The sequence below is a fragment of the Oncorhynchus nerka genome, linkage group LG2 (assembly GCF_034236695.1).
Source record: "Oncorhynchus nerka isolate Pitt River linkage group LG2, Oner_Uvic_2.0, whole genome shotgun sequence".
NCBI lineage: Eukaryota > Metazoa > Chordata > Actinopteri > Salmoniformes > Salmonidae > Oncorhynchus > Oncorhynchus nerka.
Window position 1 is genome coordinate 70572731 of NC_088397.1, and position 14445 is coordinate 70587175.

Here is a 14445-nt window from a genome sequence, read left to right on the forward strand (position 1 = left end):
AAAACATAGTAGAAGCTTAAAAGTCTGGGTCAGGGACAATGGCAAAATAGGGAAATTGAGGTATAAAATGCATCTAAAAAGTAGCTAAAATACTTGATAGAGAGGTTTTTTTTAAGTATGGGGTGATTCCAGTGTGAACATAACATACACATTTTTGCATTTGTTTTATTTTGTATAAAATCCCCAAAATTGATCCGAGGACATGGAAGTGCCCGTAGTTGCATAATCACCCATATATGTTTTAGTAAGATTGGATTTTTGGCATTTATAGCAATGGTTATCAACTGTACTGCAGGGATGGAATGTAAAATAGCAGAAAATAGAGGTTGTGGTGGTAGCTGCAGAAAGGTACTTGGATGTGCGAGACTTAACGTCAGAGTTACAGGGTGTGTTAAGTAGTTGAGTCCCATCCTTTCAAGCTGTTGGCCTGAAGTAGGACTAAATAGATTTAAATCCTGGAGTATTGTGTATATATATTATTATTAAAAAAATGTGTGTGAGTGTGTGTTAGATGGTAGGGTATTTGTTTTATTTATTTACTTTTTCAAGCGAAGTATAAGGGAGTTATACTCCAGTCTGGGTAGGTGGCGGTAATGCAACATTTATTGGATGCCAATTGCCTGTAAACCTCACCGAAGAAGAATATAGCAATATTGCGTATTACGGGATATGATAAATTGATTTGACTTCGAAGGTTGGAATAGACAGCAACAGGTAGCCGAAGAGAGCGTCTTCAGCATTTAACCGGATCGTTCGACAGAGCACGAATGTAAGTTATTAACCTACTAACGTTAAAGCTCACTCGAAGGGCTTTGTAATGTCAATACTTAGAGATGATGTTGTGAATGCTGAACCATACTTTATTGACAGATAAACCCTGATTCTGTCCTTTGAAGGGATGTTAGCTAGTAGCTATTAATAACTTTAGGTGACAATCTAAGGTCACGACGACAAATAACTTGTTATGAAAACAAAGCGGTGTCTAATGATTGTCGAACATCATCTGTTAGTTTAACATGCGAGTCACCGGGCAGAAGCTCGAACTGGGGGCCCATCGGTCTAGTAGTGAGTCTGTACTGTAGTTGATTAGTAGACTAGAACAGATAAATTCAAGGCGTTTTCCTGCTATGTGTCACGTAGCTAGTATGTTGTGTAAGGACATGTGTTATAAGCAATGTATATGGAATATAAATTATGATTAAATTATTGCATTTTAATGGACTTGAAGGAAAAACTATATACATTACTTTTGCAAGTCCGTATGACAGATTCTGCCCCTCTTTGCTCCCAGTTACCATGTCCTCCAACAACAATTTTTCATCATTTGATGATGAGAATGAATCAAAACTTATGAGGAAAGCAAAGGAGTCGCCGTTTGTCCCAATAGGTAAGTGAAGCTGTAGAATTGTAAAAAAAATATTCATGGGCAGGAATTATGTTGGGGGCTTCATTGTAGTGGAGGTTTTCCATAGTGCATGTTTGAGTGAATCCAAGTCAGTCATGGAATAAATTGCAATCCACTCTTCCAACCCTGGTTAGATGGTTAGATATCATACACCCAGTAACCTAACGTAGCAGGCATAAAACAAACCGAGTAGTGGAGTTCCCACATCAGGTTTTAAGTTGAAAAGGAAGCTAGGTTGAATTAGCTGTGTCCCTGAACCAAATGCATCCGGTTGTCAACTCCACTAAGCTCAGTGCTTGACTTGGGCAGGAGCTCACTGGAACTGAGTACTGGCACCTCAAATTTTCTACAGCTTGAGGTTCTGCACCTCCTAGAAAAACAGATCAAAATGATTGTGGAGCTCCTGCACCTAATAGTAAACGGTACCCAAAATAAGTACCGGCACCTATTTCAGTCCAAGTCGAGCACTGGGTAGGACTACACCCACCCAGTCATCATTACATTTCCCATGTGTGTGTTTTACAGGCATGGCAGGATGTGCTGCAGTGGTAGCCTTTGGTCTGTGGAGGCTGAAGTCACGGGGGAACACAAAGATGTCAGTCCACCTCATCCACATGCGTGTTGGAGCTCAAGGCTTTATAGTAGGCGCAATGACATTAGGTAAATCCTAATCCAATATGTGCTGTATAACAGATACACAGGCCCAACAGCTAATATCTCTATCAATTTACAGGGGAAACATGTACCACACAAGACTGACCGTGTTGTCCTTACACACTAACATAAAATAGACTGCTAACATGACTTTGTCTATTTGTAGGGGTGATCTACTCCATGTACAAAGAATACAGTGCCCACAAGGACCTGGGTAAAGATGGCAAGTGAGCCAATCAGCAACTGGCTTGACCAGAGAACGCATCAAGCCTGCCATTCCTGCATTGTACTTTTTGAAATAGAAGTCCTAGAATGGATCATATCTGTCAAAGTAACATTCCATTGATGGCAAGTAATTTATACTGAACAAACATATAAATGCAACAATTTCAAAGATTTTACTGAGTTACAGTTCATATAAGGAAATCAGTCAATTGTAATAAATTCCTGAGGCCCAAATCTATAGATTTCATATGGCTGGGCAGGGGTGCAGCCATGGGTGGGCCTGGGAGGGCACCCACTGGGGAGCCAGGCCCAGCCAATCAGAATGAGTTTTTCCCCACAAAAGGGCTTTATTACAGATAAATACTCCTCAGTTTCATCAGCTGTCCAGGTGGCTTGTTTCAGACAATACCGCAGGTGACGAAGCCAGATGTGGAGATCCTGGGCTGGCGTGGTTACACATGGTCTACGGTTTTGAGGCCATTTGGAAGTACTGCCAAATTCTCTAAAACGACATTGGAGTCTGCTTATGGTAGAAATGAACATTTATTTCTCAGGCAATAGCTTTAGTGGATATTCCTCCGCCAATTGCATATGCCCTAAACTTGAGACATCTGTGGCATTGTGTTGTGTGCCAAAACTGCACATTATATAGTGGCCTTTTGTCCCCAGCACGAGGTGCACCTGTGTAATGATCATGCTGTTTAATCAGCTTCTTGATATGCCACACCTGTCAGGTGGCTGGATTATCTTGGCAAGCGAGAAATGCTCACTAACAGGGATGTAAACACATTTGTGCATAGAATGAGAGAACGCTTTTGCTTATAGAACATTTCTGGGATCTTTAATTTTTGCTCATCAAACTTGGGACCAACACTTTACGTTTTATATTTTTCTGTATATTTTGGATGAGGTTGTCTTTTTGTTTAGTAGCATTTCAATCTAGCAATCACTTTGAAAAAGTACATACATGTCAGGAAATTGGACAGCACATCCATTGTGTGTTCTGTTTATCATTCTCTCTGCTAGACAGCTGCTGTAAACCACTAGTAAAATATCACTTTTTAGGTAACTAAACCCATAGACTACTATAGTTAATCCATACACTGATCCTCACCATGAGTTATTTGTGTGTGTGTGTGTGTAGCTTATTTACTTTGACATGGGAGTGAACTGTTTTTTAAAATGGTTTTATTCTACATGAACAGGTACAGAAGTAGGTTGTACTTTCAACTAACTATCCACACACTAACTAGTCTAACGAGAAGTATTGGCAAAAAAAATTATCGAGCTCAGGTGGTCACTCTGTCCAGCCTCACTGTTCATGAGTTTGTACTTTTGAAAAATAAATATTTTTGAAAAGTGACCAGAAATAAATATTTTTTGAGCATAATTTGTACTTTTATTCATACAAAATGTATGGTATCAACAACTTGTAACATCCAAACTGTTACTTTGGTTTTCCTTAGAAAAATATATACAAAAATACACTAGTCAATATCTACTTGATTGTTACAATTGACAAATTACGAGTACTGACCTGGCTTTCTACAGTACATAAAATCAGTTGAACTATATACCTTAGTGGATGATTCCTGTTAGAATGACAAAACAATCCAGAGTAATAACTTGACTAAAGTGGTGGCCATGCAGAGACCTTATATATATGATCTACACTCAATGTCAGTAGATGGAAACAACATCGATCACTATTGTGTCATGTTTGATGATTCATATTGTCATCAGGAACTGTATTTAGCAGTGACACCTGACTTCAGACAGCGCCAAGCAGCAGAAAAGGCCTACATCTTTCATTTGTTATGGGCTTTGGAGACAACTTACACTTTAACGGAATTTCAATGGGTAGAGTTCTGTACCAACAACAACAATGGCTTACACAAAGGTTAGTATCACATCGTCCTTTCCCTTAACTAATCCTCAGGTAATGGGATCATTTGGGCATGACGTGGGCTTTGTTGCCTTTCAATTTAAAGCCAAAGCAACAGTTTTACTGAGGTGCTTTGACCACAATAGCAGGAAATTAGTAAAAGGGTCAAATTATACAGATTTTCAATGAGTACACCCAATATATCTATTTGTGCCTTGGGTGTGAAATTGCATTTGATAAAATGTATATTTATTTTGAGCACCCCTGTCCCAGTTTAAGCAGGGCAGTGGGTGCATATGCATTGCATATCTTTTGAAAATAAATAAAAATGTTGGCCAATATATTCCAAGTGCCTGACCAATTTAAGTTAGGAAGTTAAATAAAAAGACATCACCCCACCTGTGTTTTGTAAAAAGCTGAGGTATGGGCCTGGAGAAATGTAACCACGCTAATTCATAGACAGAGCTATGAAAGCAAGCCCTGACCTTACAAGATATCAAAATGATAGCTTTAAGCACGTGTCGAAGATATACAGAGTTTGTTTACATTTACAATGTTTCCAGACATTGCAGTAAAACAAGCTTATATTTTTGGTTCTGATGGGGTATAGCAGTTGAATTAAACTCATGAGGCATTTTTAAGAAACAATATTCCTCAAGAATCAATAGATATACACAGTGCACAAAACATTAGGAACACCTTCCTAATATTGAGTTGCACCCCCCTTTTCCTTCAGAACAGCATCAATTCGTTGGGGCATGGACTCCACAAGGAGAGAGCAGGTGTTCCTAATGTTTTGTACACTCAGTGTATATTAATTTATATGCAAAACAATTTATGTAGCAACTTGGCCCTTTAAGTATTCTACATCTTCTCAATTCTTACCAAAGTGAAGTTATTTGTTCTCATAATTTTTTTTATCTACAACATATAGTACCAGTCTAAAGTTGACACCTACTTATTTTTTTATATATTTTATTTCATTTATGAATTTTATTTCATTTGTACTATTTTCTACATTGTAGAATAATAGTTTAGACATCAAAACTATGAAATAACACATGGAATCATGTAGTAACCAAAAAAGTGTTAAATCAAAATATGTTATATTTGAGATTCATCAAAGTAGCCACCCTTTGCCTTGACAGCTTTGCACATTCTTGGCATTCTCTCAACCAGCTTCACCTGGAATGCTTTTTCAACAGTCTTGAAGGAGTTCCCACATATGCTGAGCACTTTTTGGCTGCTTATCCTTCACTCTATGGTCCAACTCTTCTCAAACCATCTCAATTGGGTTGAGGTCAGGTGATTGTGGAGGCCAGGTCACCTGATGCAGCACTCCATCACTCTCCTTCTTGGTCAAATAGCCCATACACGGCCTGGAGGTGTGTTGGGTCATTGTCCTGTTGAAAAATAAATGATAGTCCCACTACGCGCAAACCAGATGGGGTGGTGTATCGCTGGTTAAGTGTGCCTTGAATTCTAAATAAATCACTGATAGTGTCACCAGCAAAGCGCCCTCACACCATCACACCTCATCCTCCATGCTTCACAGTGGGAACCACACATGCAGAGATAATCCGTTCACCTAATCTGTGTCTCACAAAGACATGGCGGTTGAAAAGAAAACAACACAAATTTGGACTCATCAGACCATAGGACAGATTTCCACAGGTCTAATGGCCATTGCGCGTGTTTCTTGGTCCAAGCAAGTTTCTTCTTATTGGTGTCCTTTTGTAGTGGTGTCTTTGCATCAATTTGACCATAAAGGCCTGATTCACGCAGTTTCCTCTGAACAGTTGATGTTGATGTGTGTTACTTGAACACTGAAGCATTTATTTGGGATGCAATTTCTGAGGCTGGTAACTCAAATGAACTTATCCTCTGCAGCAGAGGTAACTTTGCGTCTTCCTTTTGTGTGACGGTCCTCATGAGAGCCAGTTTCATCATTGCGCTTGATGGTTTTTGCGACTGCACTTGAAGGAACTTTCAAAGTTCTTGACATTTTCCAGATTGACGGACCTTCATGTCTTAAAGTAATGATGGACTGTCGTTTTTTTTTTGCTTATTTGAGCTGTTCTTGCCATAATATGGACTTGGTCTTTTACCAAATGGGGCTATCTGCTGTACACCACCCCTACCGTGTCACAACACAACTGATTGGCTCAAACGCATTAAGAAGGAAAGAAATTTCACTAATGAACTTTTAACAAGGCACACCTGTTAATTGAAATGCATTCCAGGTGACTACCTCATGAAGCTGGTTGAGAGAATGCCAAGAGCGTGCAAAGCTGTCATCAAGGCAAAGGGTGGCTACTTTGAATAATCTAAAATATAACAAATTTAGATATGTTTTTGGTTACTGCATAATTCCATATGTGTTATTTCATAGTTTTGATGTCCTCTATTATTCTACAATATAGAAAATAGTCAAAATAAATAAAAACCCTGGAATGAGTAGGTGTCCAAACTTTTGACTGCTACTGTACATGCTTATTAATTGGAGGACAAACAAACAAACTGTGTAATACATACTGTGTATTTCCCATCTAAAATTATAACAGCGTTTCAAAGTCATATGGAAATGCTGACCTGAGAAAAGGCCGGCGTACTTGCAGAATTTTAAAAGCATGCTCAACATGATAAAAACCAACAGCTCATTGGTACTAACTTTAAGATGCCAATCATAGTTAGTGGAATGTCAAGTGAGGGGTTCAAGGCATCTTGTAAGGGATAGATGATGACGAAGGGCACTTACAAAGGTCTCGTTGGCACTAAGGCAAAGGAGGAGGAGCACTGTACTGGCTGAGCCTGTGGTCCCATGCCTCCACCATGTTAGGTCACCCCTGTCTAGCTACTGACTTTACCACTGCTAATATCCACCCCTCCAACATGGCCTCCTTATCTCTCCACCATCGTGTTGCCGTCCATGTCATTCAACAGGTAAACGTCTGTGTGGGCCGTCAGCCTCATCTGTTGAGAAGAGAGGAGGGTGAGAGATGGTTCATCTCATGTAATCTGAGTTTGATTATCTTATTACTCAAAGTCAGAAGCACTCGATTGGTGGGACGTCCCGTTCATCAACTCAATAATCATTACTGGCATACTTAAGCGGTTGTGTTTTGACTATGTATAGGCTACGAACTGTAAGCAGCAAAGCACTTTATCAAGTTTTGCGACTGGGATTGTGATTGGCATCTATAGTCTCAAATTTTGAGACACTGACACCAACCAAAAACATAGTATGTTTTTACCAACACAACACTTTTTGCTCATTGGACCTGGTGGTATGTATTCATTATTGTGAAATTACAGTACAAGTTCAGGAGCATAAAATGTGGTCAGCCCAGTGCAATGCGTAGCTGCGGGAGTATGGGATCAGGACTTTTATTATGTAGGGGTTGCTACAGACCACTATTGTGTGTAGATTGATGAGGAAAAACATTTATTTAATACATTTTAGAATAAGGCATTAACGTAACAAAATGTTGAAAAAGGGAAGTGGTCTGAATACTTTCCAAATGCACTGTAAGTGAACAGAAACGGGCGTAGAAAACTTACTCCAATGTCTGTATTTGGGTTAAAACAAGCTTATATTTTTGGTTCTGATGGGGTATACCTGTTGAACTAGGCTCATAAGGCATTTAAGAATTTGATAAATTGATAAAGTGTACAAAACATAAGGAACACCTTCCTAATATAAAGTTGCACCCCCTTTATCCCTCAGAACAGCCTCAATTAATCAGGGCATGGACTCTACAAGGTGTCGAAAGCGTTCCGCAGGGATGCTGGCCCATGTTGACTCCAATGCTTCAAGCTGGCTTGATGTCTTTTGGGTGGTGGACCATTCTTGATACACACGAGAAACTGTTGAACGGGTGTTGGAGGAAATTATAGTTGAAATGATTAATAATGTATACATTTAAATTAGGACAATTTATTCTAATACTATTATGTATGGGCTCTTGGTTAAGCTGTTACTGAAAATGTAAGCAAAACTAATTAATTGTCTGTACCTCTCGGGCGGTTTAAGGGAGAGGGGTGATGTATCTTTTCTGACAGATAAGAATGGTCCTTGATGTACCATTTGTGGAGGAGAAGATATCTTTTAGACAGATTGGAATGTCTGGTTTATGAGGGGAGTAGAAAACATCTCCGGACCTGAAAACACTGGGCTATTGTGGGAATCTGAGAGTGTGAGAAACTGATGATGTCATTTTCAGTTTATAACCTGTGGAAATATGTGTATGTGGCAGTACTCTCTGGAATTAAACGCTGTTTACCTGGCTTTTAAGACTGGTCTCGATCTACTTCATGCATAATTAATGAACTTACACCTCATTAATGACCTAGAGCGAGTGCTAATATGATTTTGGCTATAAAACATATAGGAATTTAGAAATTCCACTAACAATGGGAAAAACCCAGCAGCATTGCAGTTCTTGACACACTCAAACCAGTGCGCCTGGCACCTACTACCATACCCCGTTCAAAGGCACATTTTATCTTTTGTTTCCCATTCACCCTCTGAATGACACATACAATCCAAGTCTCAATTGTCTCAAGATTAAAAATCCTTTAACTGGTCTCCTCCCCTTCATCAACACTGACTGAAGTGGATATAACAGGTCACATCAATAAGGGATCCTAGCTTTCACCTGGATAGTCGATGTCATGGAAAGAGCAGGTGTTCCTAATGTTTTGTACACGGTTTCATCAATACAGAACCTTCTAAGTAGGTTTGCATGGGTGGGAGTTTCGGCTTTCGGCGCTGGTGGCACAAAATCAAAGGTCGGACTGTTTCAGGGGAAGGGGGTATATCTGATCTCCATCACCTAGGACGTGACAATGGTTAATCAAATCTCCCAATTTTGTCGATTTTTGCTCAGTTTTGAGGGCTTTCTCATACAGTTGCAACTGTATATGCATTTGTAAATCAAGACCTTTTTTTTTTTTTTACCCACTTTTCTCCCCAATTCCGTGGTATCCAATTACTATCTTGTCTCATCGCTACAACTCCCTTACGGGCTCGGGAGAGACGAACGTCGAAAGTCATGCGTCCTCCGAAACACAACCCAACCAAGCCGCACTGCTTCTTAACACAGCGCGCCTCCAACCCGGAAGCCAGCCGCACCAATGTGTCGGAGGAAACACCGTGCACCTGGCTACCTTGGTTAGCGTGTACTGCGCCCGGCCCGCCACAGGAGTCACTGGTGCGCGATGAGACAAGGATATCCCTACAGGCCAAACCCTCCCTAACCCGGACGACGCTAGGCCAATTGTGCGTCGCCCCACGGACCTCCCGGTCGTGGCCGGCTGTGACAGAGCCTAGGCGCGAACCCAGAGTCTCTGGTGGCACAGCTAGCGCTGCGATGCAGTGCCCTAGACCACTGCGCCACCCGGGAGGCAAATCAAGACCTTTCTTGAGTTGGGCTCTGGGATGGTGCAACTGTTGAGCATCTGAGTCTATGGTTGTTTGTGGGGGAAAGGGGTTAAGTGTGTATGAGTGTTTGTGTGTGTGCACGTGTCTATCCCACAACTGTTGCGAGGGAGTAAAAGATGTTAGGGACAATATAGGATGAATCACAATAATTCTTTGCTAAAATAATAATTGCTTGCCAAAGTGTAACTTTTGTAATTGCAATACTGGTAAGAGATAATCCTTTGCATAATCTGCATACATTACTACAAATATGAATAGCTCATTATGGAAATTAAGATAAATATTTTAAAATCCTGTTTAGTAGCTATACATAATACAAAGCGAGGTGAGGGCGATGGAAATGCTTTTGGCGGTTGAACTGCTTCTGTTCTGTGGGTGGCACTGTGTGCTCTTTTCGAAGGATGGGTCCCGGTCTCTCCGGGATCTCTCTGGGATCCGGGGGATCGGGGGGTCTGCCGGTCATTAGGATGACAACCCAACGCGGGATGAGGGGTTTTAGCAGGTCGAATAGTGGGTACCAATTGTAGGTTTACTTAGTAGCAATGCAAATATCATGGTGCAGCTATATAGACAATCATCATGTTACTTTTTAATGGTAGGTTTACAAACATATACAGTGGGGCAAAAAAGTATTTAGTCAGCCACCAATTGTGCAAGTTCTCCCACTTAAAAAGACGTGTCCTGTAATTTTCATCATAGGTACACTTCAACTACGACAGACAAAATGAGAAAAAAAAATATCCATAAAATCACATTGTAGGATTTTTTATGAATTTATTTGCAAATTATGGTGGAAAATAAGTATTTGGTCACCTACAAACAAGCAAGATTTCTGGCTCTCACAGACCTGTAACTTTTTAAAGAGGCGCCTCTGTCCTCCCACTCGTTACCTGTATTAACGGCACCTGTTTGAACTTGTTATCAGTATAAAAGACACCTGTCCACAACCTCAAACAGTCACACTCCAAACTCCACTATGGCCAAGACCAAAGAGCAGTCAAAGGACACCAGAAACAAATTGTAGACCTGCACCAGGCTGGGAAGACTGAATCTGCAATAGGTAAGCAGCTTGGTTTGAAGAAATCAACTGTGGGAGCAATTATTAGGAAATGGAAGACATACAAGACCACTGATAATCTCCCTCGATCTGGGGCTCCACGCAAGATCTCACCCCGTGGGGTCAAAATGATCACAAGAACGGTGAGCAAAAATCCCAGAACCACACGGGGGGACCTAGTGAATGACCTGCAGAGAGCTGGGACCAAAGTAAAAAAAAGCCTACCATCAGTAACACACTACGTCGCCAGGGACTCAAATCCTGCAGTGCCAGACGTGTCCCCCTGCTTAAGCCAGTACATGTCCAGGCCCGTCTGAAGTTTGCTAGAGAGCATTTGGATGATCCAGAAGAAGATTGGGAGAATGTCATATGGTCAGATGAAACTAAAATAGAACTTTTTGGTAAAAACTCAACTCGTCGTGTTTGGAGGACAAAGAATGCTGAGTTGCATCCAAAGAACACCATACCTACTGTGAAGCATGGGGGTGGACAAATCATGCTTTGGGGCTGTTTTTCTGCAAAGGGACCAGGACGACTGATCCGTGTAAAGGAAAGAATGGATGGGGCCATGTATCGTGAGTTTTTGAGTGAAAACCTCCTTCCATCAGCAAGGGCATTGAAGATGAAACGTGGCTGGGTCTTTCAGCATGACAATGATCCCAAACACACCGCCCGGGCAACGAAGGAGTGGCTTCGTAAGAAGCATTTCAAGGTCCTGGAGTGGCCTAGCCAGTCTCCAGATCTCAACCCCATAGAAAATCTTTGGAGGGAGTTGAAAGTCCGTGTTGCCCAACAACAGCCCCAAAACATCACTGCTCTAGAGGAGATCTGCATGGAGGAATGGGCCAAAATACCAGCAACAGTGTGTGAAAACCTTGTGAAGACTTACAGAAAACATTTGACCTCTGTCATTGCCAACAAAGTATTGAGAAACTTTTGTTATTGACTAAATATTTATTTTCCACCATAATTTGCAAATAAATTCATTAAAAATCCTACAATGTGATCTATGAGCAAATGATTATCTATGATTTTATCTATGATGAAAATGACAGGCCTCATCTTTTTAAGTGGGAGAACTTGCACAATTGGTGGCTGACAATACTTTTTTGCCCCACTGTAGATGTGTGTGTGTGTGTGTGTGTGTGTGTATATATATATATATATATATATATATATATATATACACACATACATATATCTACACACACACACACACACACACACACACTACCATTCAAAAGTTTGGGGTCACTTAGAAATTATTGTTTTTGAAAGAAAAGCAAATATTTTGTCCATTAAAATAACATCAAATTGATCAGAAATAGTGTAGACATTGTTAATGTTGTAAAGGACTATTGTAGCTGGAAACTGCACATTTTTGATGGAATATCTACCTAGGCCCATTATCAGCAACCATCACTACTGTGTTCCAATGGCATGTTGTGTTTGCAACTCTGCCTAGAAGATTAGCTAAGAAAAAGCCATCTCTCAGACTGCCCCCCCCCCAAAAAAAAATATCAAGATGAGCAAAAGAACAGACACTGGACAGAGGCCAGAATCCCGGAGTCGCCTCTTCACTGTTGACGTTGAGACTGGTGTTTTGCGGGTACTATTTAATAAAGCAGCCAGTTGAGGACTTGTGAAGAGTCTGTTTCTCAAACTAGACATTAATGTACCTGTCCTCTTGCTCAGTTGTGCACCGGGGCCTCCCACTCTTATTCTGTTTAGAGCCAGTTTGCACTGTTCTGTGAAGGGAGTAGTACACAGCGTTGTACGAGATCTTCAGTTTCTCACATTGAATAGCCTTCATTTCTCAGAACAAGAATAGACTGACGAGTTTCAGAAGAAAGTTATTTGTTTCTGGCCATTTTGAGCCTGTAATCGAACCCACAAATGCTGATGCTCCAGATACTCAACTAGTCTAAGACGACCAGTTTTATTACTTCTTTAAATCAGTAAAACTGTTTTCAGCTGTGCAAACATAATTGCAAAAGGGTGTTCTAATGATCAATTTGCCTTTTAAAATTAGAAACTTGGATTAGCTTACACAACGTGCCATTGAAACACAGGAGTGATTGTTGCTGATAATGGGCTTCTGTACGCCTACGTAGATAATCCATTAATCCATTTTTATTTTATTTAAATCAGCCGTTTCCATCTTCAATAGTAATTTACAACATTAACAAATGTCTACACTGTATTTCTGATCAATTTGATGTTATTTTAAAATGGACAAAATAAAAAAGTGCTTTTCTTTCAAAAACAAGGACATTTCTAAGTGACCCTAAAAATATATGGGGGATTGGAAATTATTACCAAAGACCATTACTGATGGAAGCAACAATCTATCCACAATATTAAAGCTTATCCACCCCCTAATAAAAAGAAAAAAGTTCCAAATCACTAGTTAACAGCTAGTTTTCAGGTTGCCCCGCACCAGATCACTCCCAAACAGTCCTAGCACAATTCTTGCTTGAGAAATCATTTTTTGTTGAAAAGCAGGTATTTAAGATGGCACCGAAGATGTTGGCTGACATTTTACATGCTCCTAACCAAATTGTGCTATTTTGTTAGTAAACTATTTTTTAAAACATATTATGAACAAAAAATGTTGCTGCTACCGTCTCTTATGACCGAAAATAACTTCTGGACATCAAAACAGCAATTACTCACCACGAACTGCAAGAAGCTGTTTCCTTTTTTTATTTTTACCTTTATTTAACCAGGCAAGTCCGTTAAGAACAAATTCTTATTTTCAATGACGGCCTAGGAACAGTGGGTTAACTGCCTGTTCAGGGGCAGAACGACAGATTTGTACCTTGTCAGCTCGGGGATTCGAACTAGTCCAACGCTCTAACCACTAGGCTACCCTGCCGCCCCTTTAACGAGTCCTTCTGAGAATCCGTGGGTGAGCGAGTAAACTCTCAATGCCATCTGTCCTACTTGCTAACATGCAATCATTGGAAAATAAAATGACCTACCTTTATCCTACCAACGGGACATTAAGAACTGTAATATCTTGTTTCACCGAGCCATGGCTGAATGACGAGACATAATATATACATCAATAGACATCTGTATAAATCAATGATGTCGCTTTGCGGATGGTGATTCTCTGATCCACCTCTACGCAGACGACACCATTCTGTATACTTCTGGCCCTTCTTTGGACACTGTTAACTAACCTCCAGATGAGCTTCAATGCCATACAACTCTCCTGCCGTGGCCTCCAACTGCTCTTAAATGCAAGTAAAACTAAATGCATGCTCTTCAATCGCTGCCCGCACCTGCCTGCCCGCCTAGCATCACTACTCTGGACGGTTCGGACCTAGAATGTGTGGACACCTACAAATACCTTGGTGTCTGGTTAGACTGTAAACTCTCCTTCCAGACTCACATTAAGCATCTCCAATCCACAATTAAATCTAGAAATCTGCTTCCTATTTTCGCAACAAAGCATCCTTCACTCATGCTGCCGAACATAGCCTCGTAAAACTGACTATCCTATCGATCCTTGACTTCGGCGATGTCATTTACAAAATAGCCTCCAACACTCTACTCAGAAAATTGGATGCAGTCTATCACAGTGCAATCCGTTTCATCACCAAAGCCCCATATACTATCCACCACTGCGACCTGTTTGCTTTTGTTGGCTGGCCCTTGCTTCATATTAGTCACCAAACCCACTGGTTTCAGGTCATCTATAAGTCTTTGCTAAGTAAAGCCCTGCCTTATCTCAGCTCACTGGTCACCATAGCAGTACCCACCCGTAG

General features: G+C 40.6%; 2 protein-coding genes across 3 annotated transcripts in view; one reads left to right on the plus strand and one right to left on the minus strand.

Annotated features, from left to right (window-relative positions):
* Positions 1-643: 643 nt before the first annotated feature.
* Positions 644-3674, plus strand: LOC115141178 (HIG1 domain family member 1A, mitochondrial-like). The gene is made up of 4 exons (XM_029679894.2): positions 644-769; positions 1292-1387; positions 1931-2065; positions 2226-3674. The coding sequence occupies exons 2-4, from the start codon at positions 1297-1299 to the stop codon at positions 2288-2290; spliced, it is 291 nt and encodes a 96-aa protein (XP_029535754.1). The 5' UTR covers positions 644-769; positions 1292-1296; the 3' UTR covers positions 2291-3674.
* The window catches only part of LOC115141184 (natural resistance-associated macrophage protein 2-like), a 39137-nt gene continuing 28147 nt past the window's right edge, over positions 3456-14445 (minus strand). For both annotated transcript variants that reach the window (XM_029679905.2, XM_065002208.1), the window contains one exon: positions 3456-7142. In XM_029679905.2, the coding sequence (XP_029535765.1) occupies positions 7071-7142 (72 nt within the window). In that variant the 3' untranslated portion in view covers positions 3456-7070. The remainder of the gene's footprint in view (positions 7143-14445) is intronic.